At 40.5% G+C, this 25,622-nt stretch overlaps 1 protein-coding gene and 1 long non-coding RNA gene across 2 annotated transcripts in view; one reads left to right on the top strand and one right to left on the bottom strand.

The window, feature by feature from the left end:
* The window catches only part of VWA3B (von Willebrand factor A domain containing 3B), a 288,347-nt gene extending 274,947 nt beyond the window's left edge, over positions 1-13,400 (bottom strand). The window contains exons 1-3 of the mRNA XM_027767524.1: positions 13,232-13,400; positions 10,145-10,241; positions 5,741-6,008 (exon numbers count right to left, since the gene is read on the bottom strand). Coding sequence (XP_027623325.1) covers positions 5,741-5,936 — 196 coding nt within the window. The 5' untranslated portion in view covers positions 5,937-6,008; positions 10,145-10,241; positions 13,232-13,400. The remainder of the gene's footprint in view (positions 1-5,740; positions 6,009-10,144; positions 10,242-13,231) is intronic.
* A 172-nt stretch (positions 13,401-13,572) lies between these two features.
* LOC114005698 (uncharacterized) overlaps positions 13,573-25,622 on the top strand; it is an 18,406-nt gene continuing 6,356 nt past the window's right edge. Inside the window, exon 1 of the long non-coding RNA XR_003547538.1 lies at positions 13,573-13,737. This is a non-coding gene — a long non-coding RNA (uncharacterized LOC114005698). The remainder of the gene's footprint in view (positions 13,738-25,622) is intronic.

Below are 25,622 nucleotides of genomic sequence, written 5' to 3'. Positions count from 1 at the left end.
TTTCCTTTTCACTGTCTTTCTGTCTGTCTCCAGAGAGCACATGTGCCCTATGGCAAAAACTTAAAAACAACAACAAAAACACCCTCATTTTGTAGGTAATCAACACAATTATTCTAAAATTTATTTGAAAAGGCAAAGGAACTAGAGTAGCTAAGCAACTTCAAAAATAAATAAATATTAGGAATTAGTTTGCCCAATTTCAAGACTTCATAGTTACAGTAATCAAATTGTGTGGTATTTGGAGAGAGAGAGATGAATAGAACAGAATACAGAATCCAGAAATAGCCCAATAAATATAACTACCTAATTTTTTTTTTAACAAAGTTGCAAAAGCAATTAAAAGGAGGAAGGATATTCTACAAAATAAAAAAGTTCAGGAGCCACTGGATAGCCAAGTCTTCAAGACTTCATAGTTACAGTAATCAAATTGTGTGGTATTTGGAGAGAGAGAGATGAATAGAACAGAATACAGAATCCAGAAATAGCCCAATAAATATAACTACCTAATTTTTTTTTTAACAAAGTTGCAAAAGCAATTAAAAGGAGGAAGGATATTCTACAAAATAAAAAAGTTCAGGAGCCACTGGATAGCCAAGTCAAAAGAACGAACCTTACACAGATACTAAATCAAGACAGACTACAAGTTACATGTAAAACTGCAAAACTTACAGAAAAAACAAACAAACAAAAAAGCATGGGGTAAGTAGCACAAGGGATATTTTTGTGGTGATAAGCAGTTCTATGTTTTGATTATGGTTATAGAATCTACACAAGTGTCAAAATTACATAGACTTACATACACATTGTATGAGTGTCAAATTCCTGGTATTGCTATTATACTATACATTTACAAGATACAATGATGGAGTAAAGTGGGTGAAGGGTACATGGGATCCCTCTGTGCCATCGTTGCAACTCCCTGAGAATCTACAATCATATTTTTAAAGTATTTATGAATAAGTAAATAAATAAACAAAGCTGAGGGTAAAATAAAGACAATTTCAGATAAACAAAATTGAGAAAAATCTATCACCAACAGAAATGCTTAAACAAAATGCTTCAGGAAATAACACCAGATGGAACCTCAAATCTTGCAGGAAAGAAGAATATTTTAAGTGGTAAATATATGAACCCTAAAAGGCTATAAATTTTCTTCTCAGTTTTTTTTTTTTTTGAAAGGTTTTTGCTATAGGGTGCGTGCACTCACCACACAGAGAGAGACCGAGAGGAAGAAAGCGAGAAATCACCCCCCAGGGGGGATGGCCACGCCGCAATCCCTTCTCCTCCATTCTCCTCTCGGGATCTTGGGCATGTGCACACACACGTACCCGGCGTGAGTTTTAGGCCACCGGGCCCAGTACTCGAACCATGGTCGACTACATGGGAGTCCAACAATATAGCCATTACGCTAACTGCTAGTCCCTTCTCAGTTTTTTTTAAACATGACTTTAAAAAACAAAAATTATGACACTAGAATATGAGATTTACTATGTACATTTAAAAAATACAACAAAATACATTAAAACAATAATACCAAGACATGAATGAGGAGCAGATGGAGCTATACTATTGTAAGATTCTTATATTTTACAGGAAGTTGTACAAAATTAACTTTTAGTAGATGTTGACAAGTTAAGGATACAATCACTAGAGTAACCACTGAACATAATGCAAAATGGTAAACTTCAGAAGCCTATTGAAATGGAAATGGAAAAATGAAAACTGAACTAAATAAACACTAGAAATTTTTCAATTAGACTTGGTACAGTTCAGTAGCTCAACCATTAAGGCAGCCAGATCCCACATGGCTGACCATAGTTTGAATGCCAGCCCTGGCATCTTGAAAAATATGCTAGGTATATGCGTGTGAGTGCACAAAATCCTGAAGGAAATGAGAAATGGAGGAAAAAGGATTGTGGTGTGATCACACCTACCAAGGGTGCTTTCTCTCTCTCTCCTTGCTTTCTCTTTCTCTTTCTGGTGAGCACATTTTGGCAATAAGAAGAAAATGGAGAAAAACTCATTTAGCTTAAAAGGCAGCTGAAGAAAGAAATAGTGGGGAAAAAAATGAGAAAATAAAAAACCAATAGTAAAATGGTATACCTAAGTTTGACTATACTAATCATTTCATTACATGTAGAAAATCAGGACTAGCATAATAATTACATTGCTGGACCCCCCACATGGCCAACCGTGGTTCAAGTCCTGGATTCAGAGGCTTGAAACTTACACCAGGCAAGTGTGCATGTGTGCCTAAAATCCCAAGAGGAAAGTAGAGGAGAAAGGGTTGTGGCGTCATTATCCCCCCTGGGGGGTGATTTCTCGCTTTCTGTCTATCTCTGTCTCTACAGCAAGCGCATGTGCCCTATAGCAAAAATCTAAGAAAAAAAGTAATAATAAAATAAATGTAGAGAATCAAATACTACCACTAAAAAAAAGAGATTATGAGATTAGGTTAAAAATGCAAAATCCAATTATATGTTGTCTATAAGAAGCTCTCTTGAGAAAGCTCCATAGCACAGTGGCTAAATGCTTTGCATTAGAAGCTAGATCCCACTTGGTCAACTACAATTTGAGTCCTGGCCCTGGTGGCTAAGTGCATGCTAAGTGCATGTACATGCACGCTCCAAATCCTGACAGGATGGAGAAGTGGCAGAATAGGGATTGCGGCAGAACCATGTGCCATTGTGAGGGATTTCTCTCTCCCTCTGACAAGAACACACTCCTTCCGGCTATTAAAAAAATAAGAAGAAAAAGAAAAAGAAACATTCTTTAAATATAGAAACCAGAGATATTTGAAAGTAAAAGAATGTAAACATATATACCACATAAAAATTAAGCATAAGAAAGCTGCAGTGACGATATTAACATCAGATAAATAATCTCTACAACATTATCAGCCATCTTGACCTAACTAACAGTTATAAATACTGTCTAACAACTGTGGAATGCATATTATTTTCAAGTGTGTGTGGAATGTTCACCAAGATAGATGCTGGGGCATAAAACAAATCTCAGTAAATTTTCAAAGACTAACATCTTACAGACTATGTTCTCTGACTTCAATGATATTAAATTAGAAATCTAACACAAACAAGTTATCTTTAAAAGTCCTAATATATTTGGAAGTTAAATAATACATTTCTAAGAAAAATGTATCAGAGAAAAAAGAAAATATTTTTAACCCAATAATAGTGAAAACACTACTTTCCAAGATTTGTGGCACCTATCTAAAACACTGCTTATTGGAATACTTATATAAGTTTAAATGATTATATAAGAAAAGTTTAAAATCAATTATTTAAGTTTCTACTTTAAAAGCAATATAAGACTCTAAGAAAAAAAGAAATAATAAAAATTAAAGTAGATAACAATAAAAAAGAAAAACAAAATTAGAAAAATAAATGGACAAACCCATATTTTGGTTCTTTGAAGAGTTATGATAGACTTCTAATAAGACTTATCAAGAAAAAAATGAGAGAAAATCCAAATTATCAAAAGCAGGAATAAAAGGGCTAACATCATTACAGATCCTATAGACATTAAAAGGCTATTTAAAAAAGAAGAAACAAGAAGAAAAAGAGGAATATTATGAACAATGTTTTACCAATAATTGGATGAATTCCTTAAAAAATACAACTTTCAAAAACTGACATGATGAATCAGAAAACCTGAATAGTCCTATATTTACTTTAAAAATTGAACTTTTAAAATCAAACTCTTCCCACAAACAAAACTCCAGGCCCAGGTAACTTTTGCTGATGAGCTCTATCAAAGAAATAATACCTATGTACAAACATCTTAGGATATAGAAAAAAAGGAAACATTTCTAAAAAAAGCATCATGATGCCAGCATAATACTGATTTTATTTATTTATTTAATTTTTTTTCCTATAGAACGCATGCACTTGTCAGAGAAAGACAGAGAGACAGTGAGAGAGAAAGTGAGAAATTACCCCCTGAGGGGATGGTCATGCTGTAATCCTGTCTCCTCTATTCTCCTCCTGGGATTTTGGGCATAGTCTTGATTTTAAAATCTGAGAACAACATTACAAAAAAAAAGAAAAACACAAAGCAATATTCCTCATGAACCTAGATGAAAACATCCTCAAACAAATATAATTGATATTCTTCCTAATACTAGTGACTGTACTGCAATGATTTGAAACACGAGATAAACCTACTTTCGGTTTGTATTCTTGTATGGACATCCCCCGGGCCCTGTCTCTGGCTGACCCCCACTCAGAAGGCATTCAGATGGCACAGGGCTGTAGCAGCCCTGTGAAAGTATAGAAAGCAAGTTCTGAGTCGTGGAGGATAAGTCCTTGCCATTCAGATGCGTCTCCGGATCAATCTATAACCACTATCTCCCCTAGATCATTCTTATTACCGCAGAATAAAGCTGCCAAGGAAACTGGTAAAGACTGGGTAAGGCAGCTGGCCAATCACACGGTTCAAGTCCTGGACTCACACAGGCAGCTTAAGAAACACTCTGGGTACATGTATGTGCATTCCCAAAATCCCAAAAGGAAAAATGGAGATAAAGGGATTGCAGTGGGACCATTCCTTATAAGAGGTGTTTTTTCACTTTCTCTTTCTGTCTCTCTCTGGTGAGAGTGCATGCCTTCTAACAAAATACCTTTTAAATTAATTTAAAAACATAATCTAGTTTTAAAAAATGGCATAGATGGCTGTTCAAGGGGACCAGCAGATGGCATAATGGTTACATTGCTGTACTCGACTGTGGTTCAAGTTCCGGACCCGGTGGCTTAAAACACGCTGGGCAAGTGTGTGTGTGTGTGTGTGTGTGTGTGTGTGTGCCATGATCCTAAGAGGAGAAGAGAGGAGAGGGGACTGTGGCGTAACATACCCATGGGGGGATGATTTTTCACTTTCTGTCTCTCTGTCTCTCTCTGTCTCTCCAGTGAGCACACATGCCCTACAGCAAAATTTTCTCTAAAAATAGATAAAATAAAATAAATGGTTGTTCAATGAATATTGTTTAATTAAGTAAATAATGCACAACTACTGAGAAAAATCCTAGTAATGGAAATCGCCCCCCATTAAAGGAGTGCTCCTCAGGCAGGGTGATTCTGACATGGTGGGCAGGGCAGTTCTGCTGAATACGCTCTCACACACTGAAAGCCCCTCAGCACCCCTGCATAGCATCCTGAGTCAGTATGTCATCCAAAAAACACACCCTCACACATTGTTCATGTTTCCTGGGGGGCGGGAGCGCCACTAAGAGGTAAGAACCCATACTCTAGCCAATGCATTTAGAAAAAATACAGACCATAACATATAGTAGACCAAACAGGAAAATAGTATAGTCTCTCTGAAACCACACGCTTAATCGATGGTCTCCAAAAGGGAGTTTGTACATCCGAGGGAATCAGCAAGGCATCTGCTAGGGTATGGATAAATACAAATAGCTTTACTTTTTAATTTCATCTGTTAAAAAAGAATGAAATTAAGCATTATTAACATTTAATATGTAAATTGACAACTGCATATCTATACTACATATATATATAGATATAGATATAGATATAGATATAGATATAGATATAGATATAGATATAGATATAGATATAGATATAGATATATAAAAGGTATATGTGTATTTTTTACTGATAGGGATGTGGGATCAAAACAACCTCAGAGCTTTTTGACAGGTCTTCAGAGCCGATGCTGCCTCCTCAGAGACTAATGGGCAGTATGCTGGCTATTTGAACCATACCTTCGCAATGTGGGAATCCAATCTGGGACAAAATCTGTTTCAAGGTCAGCTTGTTGCTCTTGAGTCCATGCAGTTGAAGCCACTTCTCAGATGAGATGAGACTCTGCTCAGTCAAGTCTGCTATTGTGTCGCTCAGTCCCTCCTGCCTCCGCGGCTGAAGCTCAGAGGCAGCTGAAGATGAGCCTGATTTCTCCATCTCTGAGTCAGGACTGAAGGCTCTCTTCTAGGTGCTTGTCAAAGTTGGACTTCCAGAAAAGTTGGCAACGATCTAGCATCAACATAAGTTTGGTTTAATATAAATTACAGTACACCCATGATGGGGGATTCAATTTATCATTTAAAATTATAATACAGATGTGCATTTATTGGCAAAGAACGTATTCACATATAGTGCTGAGAGGTATCCATAAAATTCAGTATCCATGGGGCCAGCGGGTGACATGGTGGTTAAGGCACTAAACAGTCCCACATGGCTGACTATGGTTCGAGTCCCAGACCTGGTGGCTTGCTTTCTCACTTTCCCTCTCTTTTTGTGCTTCTCTCTCTGGTTAAATTAAATGAATGAATAAATAAAATAAAATAAATATTTCTTTAAAATATAAATAAATAAAATTCAGTATCCAAAGGTATATATACTGATACATCTAAAAAGACATCTAGAAAGCTATACAACAATAGGTCCACAGTAGTTTTCTCTGTGTGGAGGAAGTTTACGTGATTTCTGTCTTTTGTATGTTGTTTAAATTTCTGCATTATTTGAACAATTTAAAAAATAGGATTATTTTTATAACTAGAAAAATACAAAGCTCTTGCATTTTGGAAAATAAAGTATCTCCCCAGACCCTTTAATACCCATCTGTATTCCAATTATAATGACATTTTGCCTCCAATGAGGAAAAGATAAGAAAATCCAGGGTCAGCAGGTGGGATGATGGTTAAGGCACTGGACTTCCACGTGATCAACTGTGGTTCAGGTCCCGAACCTGGTGGCTTGCTTTCTCACTTTCTCTTTCTGTCTCTCTCTCGTGACCACACATGCCATTTTGCAAATTTTAAAAATAACAATAACTAAAATAAAAAATTCTTTAAAAAAGAGGATAAAATCCTGAGAAGAAACACACCTGCCCTACAGGTGACTGGAAGTTAGTGGCAGGGGGAAAACCAGGCCACAGTTCAAGTTCAGCCTGGCTGGAATACGTGTACTCACCTCTGAATGCTTTATTTTCTAGAACTCTGCTCTAAAATTAGACTTAAACATCCTGGCTCATGTAGTCAGCTGTTCTGGGATCAGGTGGACTCAAGGCAACATGCAACATATTAAACTTATCTGGGCCTGCCTGAAATAGCTAGAGTACACAGGAGGAAAGGAGTGGCCAAACTATAACGCAATCTCAACCCGCTCACCGCAACAGGGCAGGGCGGAGAACTCGGAGGAAGTGTAGAAAGGCTCCGCTTACCTCTGTATCCAGAGAGTGCAAGGCATATAAACTGATAATTTGGGCTTTAACACTTTTCAACTATGAAAACACTCCCACTTGCCCATTTCTAATATTCAGACTGTATTTCCTGAAAGGCTCAGTGTTATAACATGAACATTCAGTCAAATACAAAAATCAGTTGGACCCAGGGGAGGTTTTATAGGCCCCCCCCAAAAAAAAGTCAAAGTACTGTTATTAACAAACATGTATTTAACATTACATTATATGCAATATGCACTTAATCCTTCCAATAACCTTATGAGGCAGGTACTACTCTTATTCTCATTTTAAGGATGAGGAAGCCAAGACAAAGGATTAACTAGCTTGCCCACCATTTCATAGCTACTCGGGAGTGTTGCTGAGATTCTAAACCAGGCCATCTAGTTCTACTGTGTCCTATGGTCTTTCAGAAAAAGTTTATTTAATCGTAGGGACAAGTCTGGAGTTGAATATTATATCCCAGAATTTACTCAGGAAAACTGAACCACAACAGAAGATAAAGAACATGAGACTGAATTGGTGAAGTATAATTTTATGACTTTTGACTAAAACATTGCTGATTTTCTTGTAGACTTTGTTATCTGGTTGTAAGGATTTGTGTCCTGTCTTGAGATATGGATAGGTTCATGTACCTACCATTTGAACAGAATCCTAACCTGTTTCCTGGCTTTAAGCAAAGTTCCTTAGCATTTCTTTGATTTAAGTTAAAACTGGTTTTCTTAATAGTACCAAGTGAACTTGATATTGAAAGTAGTTAGATTATTTAAGAAATTGTGTGATCAATACAATGTGAGTGTAAAAGGAATGGAAGACAATTGTAGACTCCAGAGATAGTGTGAGAAGAGGGTGGGAAAGGACAGAGGGTCAGAAATAGGGGTTAAAAAAAATTCTAGTAACTAGAAATGGAAATTTTTTTATAATAATATGCATGATTAAGCCACTATGCAGTATATTCTGGATGGGAAATCACATTTTGTATGCTGTGATGATGCTTAAGGAAAGAATGTAAATTAAGTTGAAAAAAAGTTTCAGGAAAAAAAAAGCTAAAACTGTTTTTCTTAAAATTAAAAAAAATGCATTAAAAATACCTGTTTGATGACTGCAGTAGCCTCAGCTACATGCTACTTTATAGGATGTTTGTTCTACTCACTGAGGCTTATGCCTAAAGTTGGACTTGTGTTCATGTTTGTTCAAGCTGTGCTTGCTATGAAAATATTTAGATTAATTAAGATCTTTAGTGACTCAATAAAATGTGTGTGGGGGGAAGTATAGAAAGCAAACATAGATCCCAGAGACAGCGTGGGAGGAGAGTGGGAGATGGCAGAGGGTAAGAGATAGGTCAAAGATGGAAAAAAAAGCAAAACATACAGGAAACAAAAAATGGAAAATTATTTGACGATAACATGTATGTTGATGCTCTTGATTGAGCCAATATACAGTGTACTCTGGATGGAAAATCTCACTTTGTATGTTGTAATGATGTACAGTGAATGAAAGTAAATAAATAAATATTTTTTAAAAGTTTATTTATTTCCTCCATGAGAGAAAGAGATATAGCGGGTTAGAGAAGGAAAGAGGCAGAAAGAAAGAAGGACTAGTAGGTAGCGTGGTAGTTGAGGTGCTGGACTCCTACATGGCCAACCGTGTCCCAGACCTGACAGCCTGAGAACCATGCTGGGCATATATGCATGTGCCCAGAATCCCAGAAGGAGAATGGAGAAGGAAGGGATGGCAGCTTGGCTATCCTCCCAGGAGGTTATTTCTCACTTTGCCTCTCCCTGCCCCTCTCTGTCTCTCTCCAGCAGGTGCACATGCGCACACACCCCCTCCCCCACAAAATAAAAGGAAAGAAAGAAAAAAGAGAGGAACCCCCAACAAGTCTTCATGCCACAATCCATCCAGCCTCAGCTGGCCTGAATCATGGGCATGTGCACTCACATGTGGTGTGTACGAGGACCCAGACATTAAAGCAGAACTTCCCCACATGGCCTCGGCATTGCAGAAGGTTGTATTACTGCTATGCAACTGCAGCCGGCCACCGTGGCCTTTATTATAATAATTTTAAAACTTGCAATAACTTTTACTTATAGGCCATGCACAGAGCCTCTTATATGCACTACTTCACAGATTCTTTATAACCATATCACTGTCACACTGTTAATATTCTGCTCATATATGAGGAACTGGAAGCTTTGAGAATTTTTTTACAGATTTAATTTGTTATTATTATTATTTTTTAATTTTCTATAGGGCACATGCAATGACAGTGCACAAGAGACTGACAGTGAGAGAGAGAAAATGAGAAAGCAAGCCGCCAGGTCCTGAACTCAAACTACAGTTAGCCATATGGGAGTCCAGTGCCCCCACCACCATGCCACCTGCTGGCCCAGCTTCAAGAATTTTAATAACTTGTTCACAAATTCTACCACAGCCAGAAACAGAAGCAGGAGTCAAAAACATGTCTTTACCAGTCTGTCTATCTTTACAATTAAACTCTTCCAGCCTGGTCCTATGGGATAAGCCTATGACTACATTCTAGAAGGGCTCCTGGGTCCTCACTGAAGACAAACAACACTAACCTTCATTCTGCGTTCAGGCTCCATAGGCTTACTGGTTTATTACTCTCAAATGATTAAAGATAATGGTTTCCCTTTCAAGGTTTATGTGAACTCATACTGTCCATTTCAAACACAAATTCGTATTATTGGTGAAGATCTTGCATTCTTTCTACAAAGGCTCAATTGGATGAGAATGTTACAATCTTATCTAGAGAGCGTATCACAGATGTAAAAATTTAGAATCCAAATTCAGCCATGCAAGTGACTGCAGCTCTCTCCACAATAGCAATACCACCGGCACACTTTAGCTCTCAGGGCTATTGCAAAGCTAACATGATGATGCATGGGGTATGCATACTATGTATTACATGGATTTTTTAAGACCCTTTAGATGCTCCAACTTTCTTTTGGGGATCTGTCCACAAAGACTGCAGCTGAAGATCTTTCAAGTTTGGTCAATTGTTCCTATAGAAACAAGAAAAGGAAACTCAGAAGAAAGAATTTTAACTATTTCATCATTTCCAGTTAACCTTTCTCTTCCAAACACACCACCTCCTACATTCTTCTTTTTGAGGGAGCTATATGTCTTAGGTTAAAAGGGGAACATTTTTACATAAACTGACATAGTAAGGTTTTCTCAAAGAGAATTGTGAAAACTTAAAGAGGAGCTCAGAGGAGTCATCCGTTTGTTTTAAGCCAGAGATACATTCTTGTTCACAAAGCAAAGGTCACCAGATTCTCTAGCCTAGCTGAAGTGCACGCCCCAGTCTCTTTCACACTTAAGACATTTTTATTTTAAAAAATTAATTAATAAAAAGTATGATAGTTTTGGGAACCAGCAGTTAGTGTAATGGTTATGTTGCTGGACTCCCACGTAGTCGACCGCGGTTCGCATCCCAGACCCGGTGGCTTAAAACTCACGCCGGGCACGTGTGCGTGTGTGCCCAAGATCCCGAGAGGAGAATGGAGGAAAAGGGATTGCGGCATGACCAACCCCCCTGGGGGGTGATTTCTCGCTTTCTGTCTCTATGTCTCTGTCTGTCTGGTGAGCGCACGCGCCCTATAGTGAAAACCTCTAAAAAAAAAAAGTATGATAGTTTCTATTGGTCTGAAACCTGTATGAGTCATTCTGACTCCTATCTCAAGTCTAGGAGGGTTTAGCCTAGGATACCTGTATCTTCGGAAATGAAAGTAACTGAAAAGTGGAGCTTAGCCAAAGAAAACAAGGATGAGAAAAGAAAAGGCATCTCCTAATGGAGGAGAAGGGGTTGCGGCATGGCCATGCCCCTTGGGGGTTGATTTCTCACTTTCTATCTCTCTGTTTCTCAGGCAACTGTACACACCCTATAGCAAAAAAATCTCTCTTGTGAAAAATAAATTAAATAAAATAAAAACAATTCTATCAGAGCAAGGAAGCTTCCCTGGAGCAAGGACCTGGCTTTTACCCACTCCACACCCCCAGCAACACAAGCATACCCTACCTGCTTTCTCCCTTCCCCTCTCAGCTGGTCTCAGATGCTTCTATGTAAAATCATAGGTTGCAAGCCCCACTTCAAATGCTTTCTTCTCCATTAGGCCTAAAAGTCCTAAAAGTCACCTGCTGGCAGTCACCTGAGGACAGAAGTCTGGCTGCTTTTTCCTATTTCCAAAATCCCTTCAACAGGGCCCGACTGAGTCACACCCACAAACATTAAAAGATCATTTTGGCCCATTTGATAACAGGACTCTTCCTACATCCCTGACAGAGCATCTTTGCCATGGGTGAGTCACACTCACGAACATTAAGAGACCATTCTGACTCATTGATAACAGGACCTTTTCTACATCCTGTCCTTGGGACAGTATCTTGTGATGTTCACAAGCCCTCTTACCTCTGTTACAGTACAATCTTTGTTGATCCCTTCCTGAAACACAGCCCTTCCTTTCCAATCACTAACCAATGAATTATAAAACCCACCTATGGCCTTAAAACTTGCCCCCTACCCCCTCTTCCAGATATCCTGCCTTTTGGGGCCAGCCCAGTGGAAAACTCTTCACTAAATTCCAAACTTTGTCTCTCACTCTCAAAATCAAATAAAAGGATCTCCTGTACCTGATTACTCCTAGAAAAGCATTATTGCCTCTTCTCTGGGCCTCGGTCATACACATTTGTACTTAGAAATAAACCGCATTAATGCTTATTTCTGCAGAGTTGGTCATGTTTGTAAGGGTTTTACGTACACTAGCCTGTGCACCCATTCTGGGCAGCCAAGAGATACTTCATGGCTGCACTGGGGTGAGAGTCCTAAGGAAGTCCTCATCTCTAAGAGACGGTTCCATGTAGGCAAAGGTTGAGGGACAGTGTAGGATGGAAAGTCAGTTCATTCAGCTTAGACATTCGGTAAACCTTCTGCTTTATTATCAGCACTCCAAACTTCTTATGTGTTGCTAGTTTCCAAAAAAGTCTGGATTAGGTAGATATATTTTGTGATTTCTGGGAAGAAAAGATACTGAGATGAAGCTGGATGATGTATGCAACTCTTCCCCAGAAAGATTTCCCCCTATTTTTCTGTCTTCCAGGGGCAAGTCTAGGCTGTGATCACCAGTTCAAATAATGTGGGGAACCAGCAGTTAGCATAGTGGTTATGTCGCTGGACTCCCAAGTAGTCAACCGCGGTTCGCATCCCGGACCCGGTGGCTTAAAACTCACGCTGGGCGCGTGTGCGTGCGTGCCCAAGATCCCGAGAGGAGAATGGAGGAGAAGGGATTGCGGCGTGGCCATCCCCCCTGGGGGGTGATTTCTCACTTTCTGTCTCTATGTCTCTCTCTGTCTGTCTGGCGAGCGCACACGCCCTATAGCGAAAATCTCTCTCAAAAAGAAAAAAAAAAGAAAGAAAAAAAATGATAATGTGGACAAAAGAGAGACTGAAATGGACTCTCCCAAGGCTGAAAAAAAATAGAGCCAAAAAAAAAAAAAAAAGAAAAAAAAGCCCTGAGAATAATTGTAATGTTTTAGGAGGAAGGTCATAGTTGAGAAGAAAGAAACTGCGCTCCCAAGAAGATGAAAGGAAAAACTCTACCAAGTGGAAATTAAACCTAATTATGAAATTTTATGCCCATATGAAAACAGTGGAAGTGATGTGATTGTGAAAACTACACACGTGTGGAAGAATGGGAGGGAGCTGGAGGCCTTTCCAGGACAGAATGTTGTAAAAAGCTGTAGCGCTTTTGGTTTTAGACTACTCCTATTTGTCACTACTTATCAGAAACTATTTTCTCCTGGTTCTTGGATTACATCCAAAGCCCCAGCGCATCCATCATCTTAATACTGTTGGCCTATGGCACACACAGTGAATAGGAAAGCCAGTTTTGTACCCGGGCCGCCAAGCTCTGGCCTGGAGTCAGGTGCAACGGAGTGGGAGGGGTCGGGAGTCCTCGCGGCGGCGGCTCAGGCATGGGAGGACTCCCACACTTACTAGGCAATCTGTCCGATGGCAGACCAGGCGGCTCCAGGTCAGCAGCCGCCCTCCCACCCTCTAAGGGGCGAGAGGGCGGGCGAGGTCAAGCATCCAGCTGGCGGAAGAAGCAACGACTAGCGCGGGCCGAGGGTCCGCACTTGGCGCGAAAGATTCCAGCCGTTCGATTTCTCTGTGACCCGTGGCGCACTCGGTTGGCGCGGCCCATTGACGACAGCGTCGCGGTTGCTAGGATACGACCAATCCTGGCGCGGCTCCCCGGGGCCCCGCCCACTGAGCGCGCAGTGGGAGGGGATTGGAGCTAAGCCGGGCTCTGGGGCTCCGGGGCGAGGGGTCGGAAGATGGTTTAGGGGTCGCTGAGGGGAAGATGGTTTAGGGGTCGCTGAGGGGTCGCTGTCCGGGCCGCGCCAGAAGGACAGAGTGAATGGAGTTGCCCTTGTGCTTACTGTCACTGGGACAGTTAACAGTTAATTGAAAAACAATTAGAAAAACAAACAAGCACTCAGGTGAGCCCGGGTGAGGAACCTGGGTGTGCGCAGACTGTGGGAGGCAGGCAAGCAGAGGGCTGGAAACGTTACGGATGAACTTGCGTTCGGACTTAGCGTGCAGAGCACTCACCCCGGAGTACCCTGCGTTAATTTTCTTTAATTTGCACTTCGACACTGAAGAGAGAATCTGTCATACATTTGAGGGAAAGAAGCTTTAAAGAGGTGGGACGGTTAGTTGTAGACGCTCACGGGTCGGGCAGAGATGAGCAAGAACAGTGATCCAGATGCAATTTTGCAGATGTGCAGTTCTGCGAGTTTGGAGGCAAGGACTGCAGTTACCCTCCAAAAAAAGAGGGGGCAGAAGTTGTAATTGATTAGGTATGAATATTCTTAAAGGTATTATTTTCTTCATTCAGCTTTATTTCAAATTTTATTTTAGTTTTACCTTTTCAAGTAAGCAAAGGGCTCGTAATACAATCTCACATTTTTTGGTCATTAGGAAGTAAAGTTGTACTTATGAAAAGCATCTTTAAATGCTTAATATAAGATCCTTCAAACAAGTATTGTTTTTAGTATATTGGAATACTAAACTGTTTTAGAATTTTAAAATGAAGAACTATCCTGATAACTTACAGGTTTCTTTTTTGAGTTGAAAAGCTAATAAAACATAGATATATTAGACCTAAATAATTCTGTCGCCAACGGAAAAGTTTACCTTATCTATCTGGGTTTATTTTCCCTGCATTGTTTCCCTTCCTTATTTTCTTTCTCTCTTTCTTTTGTTCTTTCTTTCTTTTTTTCTCTCATATTTGCCATAGAATGTGTGTACTCTGCAGAGACAGAAAGAGGGAAAGTGAGAAAGCATACCCCTGTGGGGAAAGGTCAAACCACAATCCTTTCTCCAATTTCTCCCTCCTTTCAGGATTTTGGGCATACATAAATGTGCATCTGTTGTGTTTCTCCAACCTCCAGTCCGGGACTTGAACCATACTATCGGTCTTGTAGGGCCAGCCACCTTAACCAGAGGACAGAGGCTGGCCCACTTGCCTTTTTATTAATGCCTCTATAATTTAAAAATTACTGAAAACTTTGATCCCAGATCACAAATCATTCTAGAATTATTAGATTGAATACCTTTTGTTCTGCAAATAATGCCTGCCATTTACACACCCTAAAATAACTTAAGAGTATTAAAGATTCTGCTCAGAAGAGGGGTACTGCACCAGCCTTTTGATATTTGTCAATGCCACTGCAATCCCTGCTGACCACACCCTACCTGACTCATACTCCTGGGACACGTGGATGAGACAGAGCATGGAGCATCACACAGCCACGTGTAATGTGGTCATGTGGACACACCTGTGGTCATGTGGGCACCCCTGCCCTGACCTTCGCCTCTGCCTTCCCTGGGATTCTTGTCACATTCATGCAGTGCACTGTAGATGACTCTTGCTGTGTGTTATGTGTGTGCCCATAAGTATATATCCTTATGAAAATACTAATCATTACTTGAATTGTAGAAAAATAAAGAGAGCAGAAGTTTAAGAAGTATTGGATAGCTGTTAAGGACTTCCGTTGAGCCAGTCACAGGATGGTTTGCCTTACTTTTTTGCTTGTTGAGTGATACGGAATAAGGATAACATTAGCACACTTGTGGCACGTGACTGCACTGAAGTTTTAACACTTTTTTTAATTGCCAGAGGGTATGTGTGCTCACCAGAGAGGGTTGGGGAGAGAAAGCACCCCCCCAATGGGGCATGTTCACACCCACAATCTTTTCTTCTCTATTTCTCTACCTAGTCAGGATTTGAGTTGTACATGCACACACACACCCAGCAGATTTCTTAAGCCAGTAGGGTCGGGATTCAAACTGCAGTCAGCCATGAGGATTCTGACTCCCTTAACCACTAGGCTATGGGGCCACTCAACAAATTTGTTTCGAATATGCATTTTTACAGATACAGTCATGCACCCTGTAGGGATCTTCTGGTCAACACCAGACTACATACAATGGCCCTATATGGAGCACATAGTTTGTACTATATAGCCTAGGTGTGTAGCAGGCTGTACCACCTAAGTTTATATCAGTACACTCTGTGATGTTCACACAATAACAAAGTCACCTATCAGTACTTTTCTCAGAATGTATTCCCCATTGTTAAGCAGTACATTACTGTAATTTTGATCCTACCTCAACCTCAGCAATTGATGTTTATCATATCATTCCCATCCATAATCTCTAACCCCTGACTACCATTGAGGACCCAGACTATACTTTCAACCTCTTTTCTCCTGCACCGCATGGCAAAGAGACTAATCTGGTCCCTGCTTCTGAGCACAGATGCCTTTACTCAGGCCACCGCTTTGACTTGGATTGCCAGTTTGGGAATTATAATCCCTAAAGTCATTTAGGGTCAGTTAAAACTCCTCTTTTTCATGGACACTCTGGTCCCAATTATTTCTCTCCACCTGTCTAGCCTTGGAGCCTCATCTGTCAGTATCAGACTCTTGGCAACCATGTAGTACCTTGTGACAGAACTTCCCTTGTTATTTGACCTTTATGCTGTTTACTTTTCAGGTTGAACGGTTTTTCTTTTTCTTTCTATCAGTGAATCACTGACACTTGGACTTAGACAATAATTCTAATCTCTAGCAGAGGAGGGTGATAAATTAGGGGAGGAATTTTCCTAAACCCACTGCAAAACTGGAGCCAGAGGAAAAAGAGAATGTTGATTCAAGGAATCGCATATATGTGAGAGAAAGTCTGAGATGGAATTAAAACAGAGGTGCTCCTTAAGAAGGATTGGTGGGGTAGAACTAAATCAGGCAGCAATCCCTGCTTGAACCTGTGTTGGTACTGTGGTTCAAGGGGTTTTGGTCACCAGGGATAACCTTGGGAAAGGAGACTAGGGTTGGGGAAGGCAGAGTCCAGACATTTGTATATACTGGATGTTCTTGAGTTCATCATTTATTATTGGGAATGGAAGCTGTGGCTCTCAATCTAACAACTTTCGTGAGGAACAGAGCTTTTAGGCATAACTGTTCTACATTTTTGCCAGGCTGAATTAACTTAAAAATTAAAGCTAGATAGGACCAGCAGTTGGCGTTATGGCTATGTCACTGGACTCCCATGTAGTCAATCGTGGTTCGAGTCCCGGACCCTGTGGCTTAAACTCATGCCAAGTACAAGATCCCGAGAGGGGAATGGAGAAGAGATTGCAGCGTGACCATCCCCCCAGGGGAGGGGGTTGATTTCTCTCTCTGGGTCTCTCTTTCTCTCTCTGTCTTTCTGGCTAGCGCATGCGCCCTATAGCAAAAACCTCTCAAAAAAAATTACAGCTAGAATTTATTGAATGCCAGATAATATCTTAGCACTTCAAATATGAGAGGTCTTCAAAAAATTCATGGAGGGAGTAGCAGCACCCACCTTATGGCAAAAACCAATGGAGCCTGGAGGACTGTGGCATCAAGTCCATCTCTCTCTCTGTATCTCTCTGTCTGTCTCAACACGGATGATTTGGGGCCAGCAGGTGGCATGATGGACTCCCACATGGCCAACTGCAGTTCAAGTCCTGGACCTGGTGGCTTGCTCTCTCACTTTCCCCATCTCTCTCTCACTTTGTCCCTCTCTGATCAAATTAAAATAAACAAATAGATAAAGCTAAATAAACATTTTCTTAAAAATTCATGAAAAAGTGAATTTTTTTAAAAGAAAAGACTATGCATGGGTTTCAAGTGTTTTTTGCACCAAAATAGATGTGTACTTTTTAAAAAGTTTATTTCTTCTGTGAAAGAGAGAGAAGAAAATAGAGACAGATACTGCCAACAGGGTCCCTGTGCTGCAATCCACCCCAACTATCAACAGGCACAGATTATGGGCACACACACACACAGTATGCTCAGGGAGGTCAGCAGGTGGCATATAGCTCCAGTTGTGTTACTATGATACCACCACCTTGCCCTAATTCATACTTTAATTCCATATTTCCACGAATTTTAAGTTCCTTTTTCTAGTATCTCATTTAATACTTAGAAAAACTCCGAAAAGGAAATGGCATAATTACCCACAGAACGTAAGGTCTCCAAGGCTGCTCCCCTAAGTAGTTACTCCAGACTGTGAACCCAGGTAGCCAGACTCCTCACCCTGCCTTGTTAATTTCATGCTGTGTTGACCAATTGTTGGCTTTAGTTTTCTCCAAATGGCATTTCTGTCATCTCAGTTGCACAGTGTTCATTTAAAGCTGGATATTAGTGCTACAGTGAAAACTCCGCTAAATTTGAATGGAGTTTCAACAAGGTACATTTTGATGACATAAATTGGGTCTATCTTCTAACTTCCCTTCCCTTCCACACTTCTTGTTAACCAATGCCTTTGCAATGTGGCATTGCTTTTGAATAAAATGAAGGCCTCATGGGCTACTACCACATCCCAATAACAAACTAAGAAGAGTCGAACACTATTTTATTTAACCAAAATTCCCAACTACTTGGAAATTTAAAACCACTCTTCTGATTAGATGCTAATATGAAAACACATATTAATTCCTTTTATCATAAAACAATGCATTTCTTATTTTCTGTATATCTGTTAAAGGGCATGACTTTTGGAGTGGGAACATACTTGATCACATGTTTATTTACTTTAGCTACTCTCTTCCTCTCTTGAAAAATAATCAAACATGCCATCCAAAAAAAAAAAAAAACCTGCAAGGAACAGGAAATAGTTTTGAGAAAATAGCTTTTAGAAATGTATTAAGTGGCACTTTCTTAATTGTTACTTATACAAAGTGTATTTTACCTTCTGTTCCTCAGTTGGTAGAGATACCCAGCAAGCTACTTGTTCTAGTGGTATAAGATGTACTCTTTCATCCTAAGAAGCAATCACAGAGGACTTTTTCTGTGACTTTGTTCTTGTATTTAAGACGTCAAATCACAATTCTTTCTCTCTTTTTTGCTGTTTTTAGCTTACTATAGGGCACATGCACTCACTAGAGAGAGACAGAGAGAGAGAAAAATCACCCTTCAAGGGGAATGGCCACACCATAAACCCTTCTCCATTCTCTTCTCAGGATTTGGGACACTCATGCACTGGTGTGCTTTTCTCTTTTTCTTTTTCTTTTCTTTTTTTTTTTTTAAGAGAGATTTTCTTTTATTTTTGCTATAGAGTGCTTGCACTTGTCAGAGACACACAGAGAGAGACAGAGAGACAGAAAGCAAGAAATCATCCCTGAGGGGGGATGATCACGCCGCAATCCCTTCTCCTTTGTTCTCCTCTCAGGATTTTGGGCACGCACGCACACGTGCCCAGTGTGAGTTTTAAGCCACCAAGTTCAGGGCTCAACCACACAGCAGCCATATGAGATCCAGCCACTTTGACCTCCATGCCACTTGCTGACCCCCCAGCAATTCTTTCGACAAAGGATATTCAAAAAGTTCATGGAAAATGTGTATCATGACTACTTATAGTTTCATTAAATGTCACAGAATGTGTAAACTGTTCTGAAATTAATCCTTAGAAATCAAAATAATTTTAGTTAGTATTAACTGGAAATTATCTTTATCAACCTAATCAAGTCTCTGGCTTGCTGTTATTGACAAGCCTTCAGTGCCTGGGACCTCAAACAGCACATCCCATAGGGTTCTTTCCAACTCGCTCACTGAAAGTAAGGCAGGGGACTGTGTATTCTTGAAGCACATTCATGGCTGCTAATTTTTCCAGAATCTGATCGCTGTGGGTAGAATATTGACTTTAATGTGGTCTGTGGGCTACACTCAGTTGACAAAGCAGTTACTCAATCCTGCTTGCTACACAGTTGTTGATTGACTAATCTAGAGAGAAGTGGGGGGCAGGGGAGGAAAGTCACCGATTTAATTGACTGGAAAATATATTGACCTTGGGGATGAAAGCTGAGCATCCCCTTGGCACCGTGACTCCAAGACCATATCAGGTCTTCCCAGGTGTGAGGCTTCTCAGCCTTGGGATGCCCTCAGTCTCACCTTTTATTGACTGCCCTTTGGAGGCATGTAATTGCAGGTGTTGTTCCTATTCTGTCCTGTTTCAAACTCCACCTGTCTGCCCATTCTGTGAAGCTTTTTCTTACCTCTCCACTCTTGTGCTACTCAGAACACCCAGACCACTCAACAATCCTGTGTCACCTAGACGCTGCACCACTCTGAGGATAGTCTATTGCTTTATAAGGTCACCAAGTAGTTAAATTGCGTTTAGTCTCTTCACCTAGATTCTCAATTCTTGAAGGTGGCAACATGAATTTCATTGGGCTTCCTATAAGCTGAACACAAAGTAGATGCTACTCATTGCTTATTTGACTAACTATAATAACATGAAATTGTGTATGCACGCACACACACACACTCTCTTTCCAGAAATATTTTCTTTCTGTCTCAAGTTCCCCTCTTTTGTTCTCCCCCCAAGGACTTCCTCATCATTCATCAAGGACCAATAGTGATGTCACTTCCTTGGTGAAGCTTCCCTCTCATCTCTAGGGCACTACGTCTCTCAGGCTGCACTCTCACGCTGAACTGTTTACTGTGGCCCTTTCCCTTGCTCCCCCTTGTCTTCCCCTTTGAATGCACAATGCTTAGCTGTGTCTAACATAGAAGAGACCAACATAGTTTTTTAAATGCATCAAAGAATAGCCAATTACAGTGTTTCTCTCCAGCAAGCATGTGCACCTTTTGCATGTGTGTGTGTGTGTGTATGTGTATAATTTACTAATAATTTAATAGAGCAGGAAAATGTTCTAGCAAAATGAATATGCCTATTTTTATATTTTTTAAGATTCAGTTGTATCCTCTAAAGGTATCTTTTAAAACTGTTTTCATCTTGGAGGACTTTAGTTAGCTGGTAATGTAATAATAGCCTTGTCATGATGGAAGACAGATGATATTAATTGGGCAATACCAGATCCAGAAATGGTGTTGGGACAAATGGGGCCCAAGTGGACCGTGCTCAAGAGAATCAACTTTCTAGGTCATTCGGTGGACACTGAAGTTTGTTTATGTTTGCATTGGAAGCTAGCAACTGCCTACAGCAACTCTTCAGGAGTTAGAAACAAAGGCTTCTGGGCTTGGTAAATATTCTCCATGGTTATCAGAATGCTTATTACTAACGAAGCATGTCAGGGTGCCGGAGGTTTCTTCACACTCACTGCTGCCACATTTCTTTAACCCCTGACTCCCAGTCCCTCCTGAGGGCCAGTATGGCCACCCACTCCTCTTTCTCTACATTTTGAGGAAAGAGAACTTAATATGGTTGTTCTTTCAAAGTCAGAGTGGAAAACCTCCTGCACAGTGGGCTTCACTAAAGGAGTGCTGTATGGTAGAACTGAACTGGACTCTTGAGACTGGAAAAGGGGTGAAAAAAATAAAACTGGTAATCCCTAGGGACAGAAAATGTATTGGTGGGAGTCAGCAGGTGGTATTGTGGTGAAGATGCTGGACTTCCACATGTCTGACTGAGGTTCAAGTCCTGGACCTGGTGGCTTGCTTTCTTACTTCTCTTTCTTTCTCTCATTCTCTCACTCTCTTGCTCTCTGTCTCTCTCAGGTGAGCATGTGTGAGTTGTAGTGAATTTAAAAAACAACAACAATAACAACAAATAAAATGAAATAAATAATTCTTAAAAAAAAAAAAAGAAAAGAAAAGAAAAAGTATTAGTGGCTGCCAGCGGGTGGTGGGAGGGGAGAATGAGGAGTGACTGTTAAGGGCCACAGGTTTCTTTTGGGGTTGATGAAAATGTTCTGGGATTAGGTCGTGGTGATGATTATACAATTCTGTGACTGTACTAAAAACCACAGAATGATACACTTTGAACGGATAGGTTTTATGGCATGGAATTATATCTCAGTCAGTCAATAAATGGAAACTCTTTCAGTGGCTGACAGACCAGAAAGAGCAGGGTAATTCAGTTACATGTAGGGCTAGTTCACAGATATTTTGAGCAACTGTTTTTTCTTCAACAGAAATCTTTGGGTTTTTTTTTTTTTTTGGAGAGGTTTTCTCTATAGGGCGCGTGTGCTCGCCAGACAGACAGAGAGAAACATAAAGACAGAAAGCGAGAAATCACCCCCCAGGGAGGATGGTCACGCCACAACAAAAAAGTATTAGTGGCTGCCAGCGGGTGGTGGGAGGGGAGAATGAGGAGTGACTGTTAAGGGCCACAGGTTTCTTTTGGGGTTGATGAAAATGTTCTGGGATTAGGTCGTGGTGATGATTATACAATTCTGTGACTGTACTAAAAACCACAGAATGATACACTTTGAACGGATAGGTTTTATGGCATGGAATTATATCTCAGTCAGTCAATAAATGGAAACTCTTTCAGTGGCTGACAGACCAGAAAGAGCAGGGTAATTCAGTTACATGTAGGGCTAGTTCACAGATATTTTGAGCAACTGTTTTTTCTTCAACAGAAATCTTTGGGTTTTTTTTTTTTTTGGAGAGGTTTTCTCTATAGGGCGCGTGTGCTCGCCAGACAGACAGAGAGAAACATAAAGACAGAAAGCGAGAAATCACCCCCCAGGGAGGATGGTCACGCCACAGTCCCTCCTCCTCCATTCTCCTCTTGAGATCTTGGGCACGCACGCACACACGCCCGGTGTGATTTTAAGCCACCGGGTCCGGGACGTGAACCGCAGTCGACTACGTGGGAGTCCAGCGATATAGCCATTACGCTAACTGCTGGTTCCCTTCAACAGAAATCTTGATTTGGGAGACAAAAGTGGACATTTGCATTTGAAGGTTTATGTGACACCAAAGAATCTGCAGACTTTCTCTTTCTGGAATAGAGAAAATTATAGGACATCTTTCTAACATTTGAAGATTAGATTATATGAACATAAGTTTATCTGTGTCAATATTTGACTTTGCGTTTAGTCCAGGAGAAACTATTTATTAAAAGAGTGGTTCTTATTAATGTTCTAGTATATTCTAAGGATTTGATACATGAATCTATTAGGAGCAGAAGACTTCGTAGCACATCTTCAGGAAAAGCAGAAAGTAGGGATCTTAGTGGGAGATGGACCATCTCAAATATAGGAAGACTGGGAGTCAGGCATGAAGCAAATGGGGACTCAGAGTGAGGGAGTGGTAGCTAGAGTAGGCTGAGCACCAAGCAATGAGCTGTTTTTGCCCTTAACTTATTTCCGGTCCTCCACCATCCCTTTTTTGAGTGTTTAAACAAGGGAGCCAAGAAGTTCAAAGCCCCAAACACTTTTACCTGCTAGTTTAAAGGGTCTTCTAAAATGGGTGTCTAAATTAGTACCCTAACATGTGATGGCATGGTTTATATTCTCAGGTAAACAAGGATATTGTATTGACAGAACAGAGAGTCTTCACTTGGGTGAAACCTTGCCCACTCTTGGGAAATAGAGTAGGTAGAAGGTCTAGCAGACCCACAGGCAGACATGCATATATATCTGTGTAAGGAATTATACAGCTCTCTTGGGGGAGAAATCCTGAAGAAGAGGAGGGCAGGGTGACATGAGACTGGCACAGATTTGTTAATTTTCTCTCCACTCAGCCTCCTCCCCTGAATGTGAGTTTGAGCTCCAGGGAAAGAAGGAGCAATGAGTAAAAATGTAAGGAGACCATTTTACTTGAAGTATTTGTGAGATGAAGGCAGCTTTAGCCAAGTGTAACACAGAAAGGGAGAGAGGCCTTCTGTTTTGAACGAAGCTCAGCCAATCTCTAGGCCCAACAAACGTACTGCTATTTTGAGTATCTCTAGGCTCTGCCAGTTGGAAGTGGGTGAGAGTTATTTATTTCCTTCCCTACAACCTCACAACCAGATGGTATATCACAATCAGTGTTTGTCTCAGATTGAATTCTGCCACGTGTACAAGCCTTATTAGCAACTGGATTCCAAAAGCCACACAACCAGTTTTGTGACCTCAGTAGGGTCCCCGCACCCTCTCTCCCTTTACTGGGACTCTGAGACAGCCTGGATTCATTTCCTAGGGCTGTAGTAACAATGTTCTGCAATCTCAATGGCTTGAAACAACAGAAATTGATTCTCTCACAGTTCTGGAGGCTAGAAGTCTGTAACCAAGGTGTGTGCAGGGCCAGGGTCTCTTCTCTGAGACTCTGAATAGAACCCTTTCCTTGCCTCTCCTCACTTCTAGTTGGTACTGGCAATCCTTGGCATTCCTTGGCTTGCAACTGCACCACCCCAACCTCTGACTGTTGTCTCGTGACATTATTCTCTCTCTGAAATCTTTTCTCCTCTCCTTATAAACATATCAGTCATACTGGATTAAGGGTCCCTCTATTGTACTGCAATTTGACCTCATTTTAACTTGATTACCTCTGCCAAGTCCCTATTTCCAAAAAATGTAGTATTCACCTGTGCCAGGTGTTAGAATTTCAACATGTATGTTTGGAGGACACAATTCAATCTACAACCCACTCCTTGCCAGAAAGGGTCACTCAAAAGCCAACACAATGTCCTGTCTGTAGGACTAGGCTTCTGATTAAGTCAGACAGCAGTGTCTTCTGTAAAGGAAAAATCAAGTAGGGTCCAAGACCTCATGGAACTTGCAAGTGTTGTTTTATCAGGTCATGCAAGAGCAGGGCTTGTAACTTGAATATTTCTAATCATGAGAATGGAAAATAATTTGGAACATCCTTTATGATAACCTTCTAGGGCCAGGTCTATTAAACACGTTGGGTCATGGATCCTTTTGGTAGTCTGGGAAGCCTATCAGCCCCTCCCCCCCAAAAAGAAAAAGAGATAATAAAATAAAATACATTGGTTTGCAAAGGATACCAGTTATATTAGAATACAGTTCTCAAAATATTTTTAAATTGTACTATAATAATATATGTACTTCTTTATTAGAATTTTAAATAGTAAGACCCAGTAGAAAATCTTAAGTGATAATGATACTTTAGAAGTAACGACAAGAGGAGAGGCATGGGAGCAGGACTTTAGAAGACACCTTCATGGCTCCTGAGAACTAGTGATTTCAAGGGAATAAGCAAAATGAAGATTTTCCACTGATAATTTAGCCTCCAGGCCACAAACTTGAGTGGAGAGGCAAGGGAGCAGGACTTCAGAAGACACCTTCATGGCTCCTGAGAACTAGTGATTTCAGGGGAATAAGCAAAATGAAGATTTCCCACTGATAATTCAGCCTTCAGCCCACAAACCCAAGTGGTAGGAAGACTTTCAAGCCTCCTGTCTCTGTCTCTGTCTCTCTCCTTCTGTCTCTGTCTTCTATTTTTTTTTTTTTGTAATTTTTCCTTTAAAAATTGTTTTAAAGTAAAGTGTTTTCTGGGCTTTCAGCCTCTCCTTTCCCTTTATCTTGTTAATAATCCCCTCTCCCCCTCCCAACCCAGGAGACACAAGGGAGCAGGACTTCAGAAGACACCTTTATGGCTCCAGAGAACTAGTGATTTTTCTAATTTTTGCTTTTTAAATAGTAATAATATTTTTCTTTTTAGTTTTTTCTTCTCTTTTTCTCTGTTTCTTGGTTGTTTTTGTTGCTGTTTTTTTTCTCTCTCTGTGTTTCCTTTTCTGCATGCTCCTGGACACTCAGATTGAACTTCAAATGTGGGAAGAAACACACCATCATCAGATGATTAGAAATCACCATTGGGCCACAAGAAATATGGGAAAGCAAGAAAATACCTCTTCTCCAAGGGAAAGGAATAACTCCTCTTCATCCACATTGAATAACTCGGAAATCATGGAAATGTCTGATAAAGAATTTAGAACACTCATAATGGCAAAGCTAACAGAGATGGAAGAGAAGAGAGACAATGAACTGAAGAGAAAGGAGAAAGGAGCTGACGAGTTCCAGGAGGTGAGGAAATTCTTGCAAGATCTGTAAGAGGAATTATACACTTTACAAAAGAATCAAATGGAACTGTTAGAGATGAAG

The sequence above is a fragment of the Tupaia chinensis genome, unplaced genomic scaffold, assembly GCF_000334495.1.
Source record: "Tupaia chinensis unplaced genomic scaffold, TupChi_1.0 Scaffold144276_1, whole genome shotgun sequence".
NCBI classification, from domain to species: domain Eukaryota; kingdom Metazoa; phylum Chordata; class Mammalia; order Scandentia; family Tupaiidae; genus Tupaia; species Tupaia belangeri.
The sequence above is the reverse complement of the archived record's forward strand: the minus strand, read 5'-3'. Positions and strand labels throughout refer to the sequence as shown.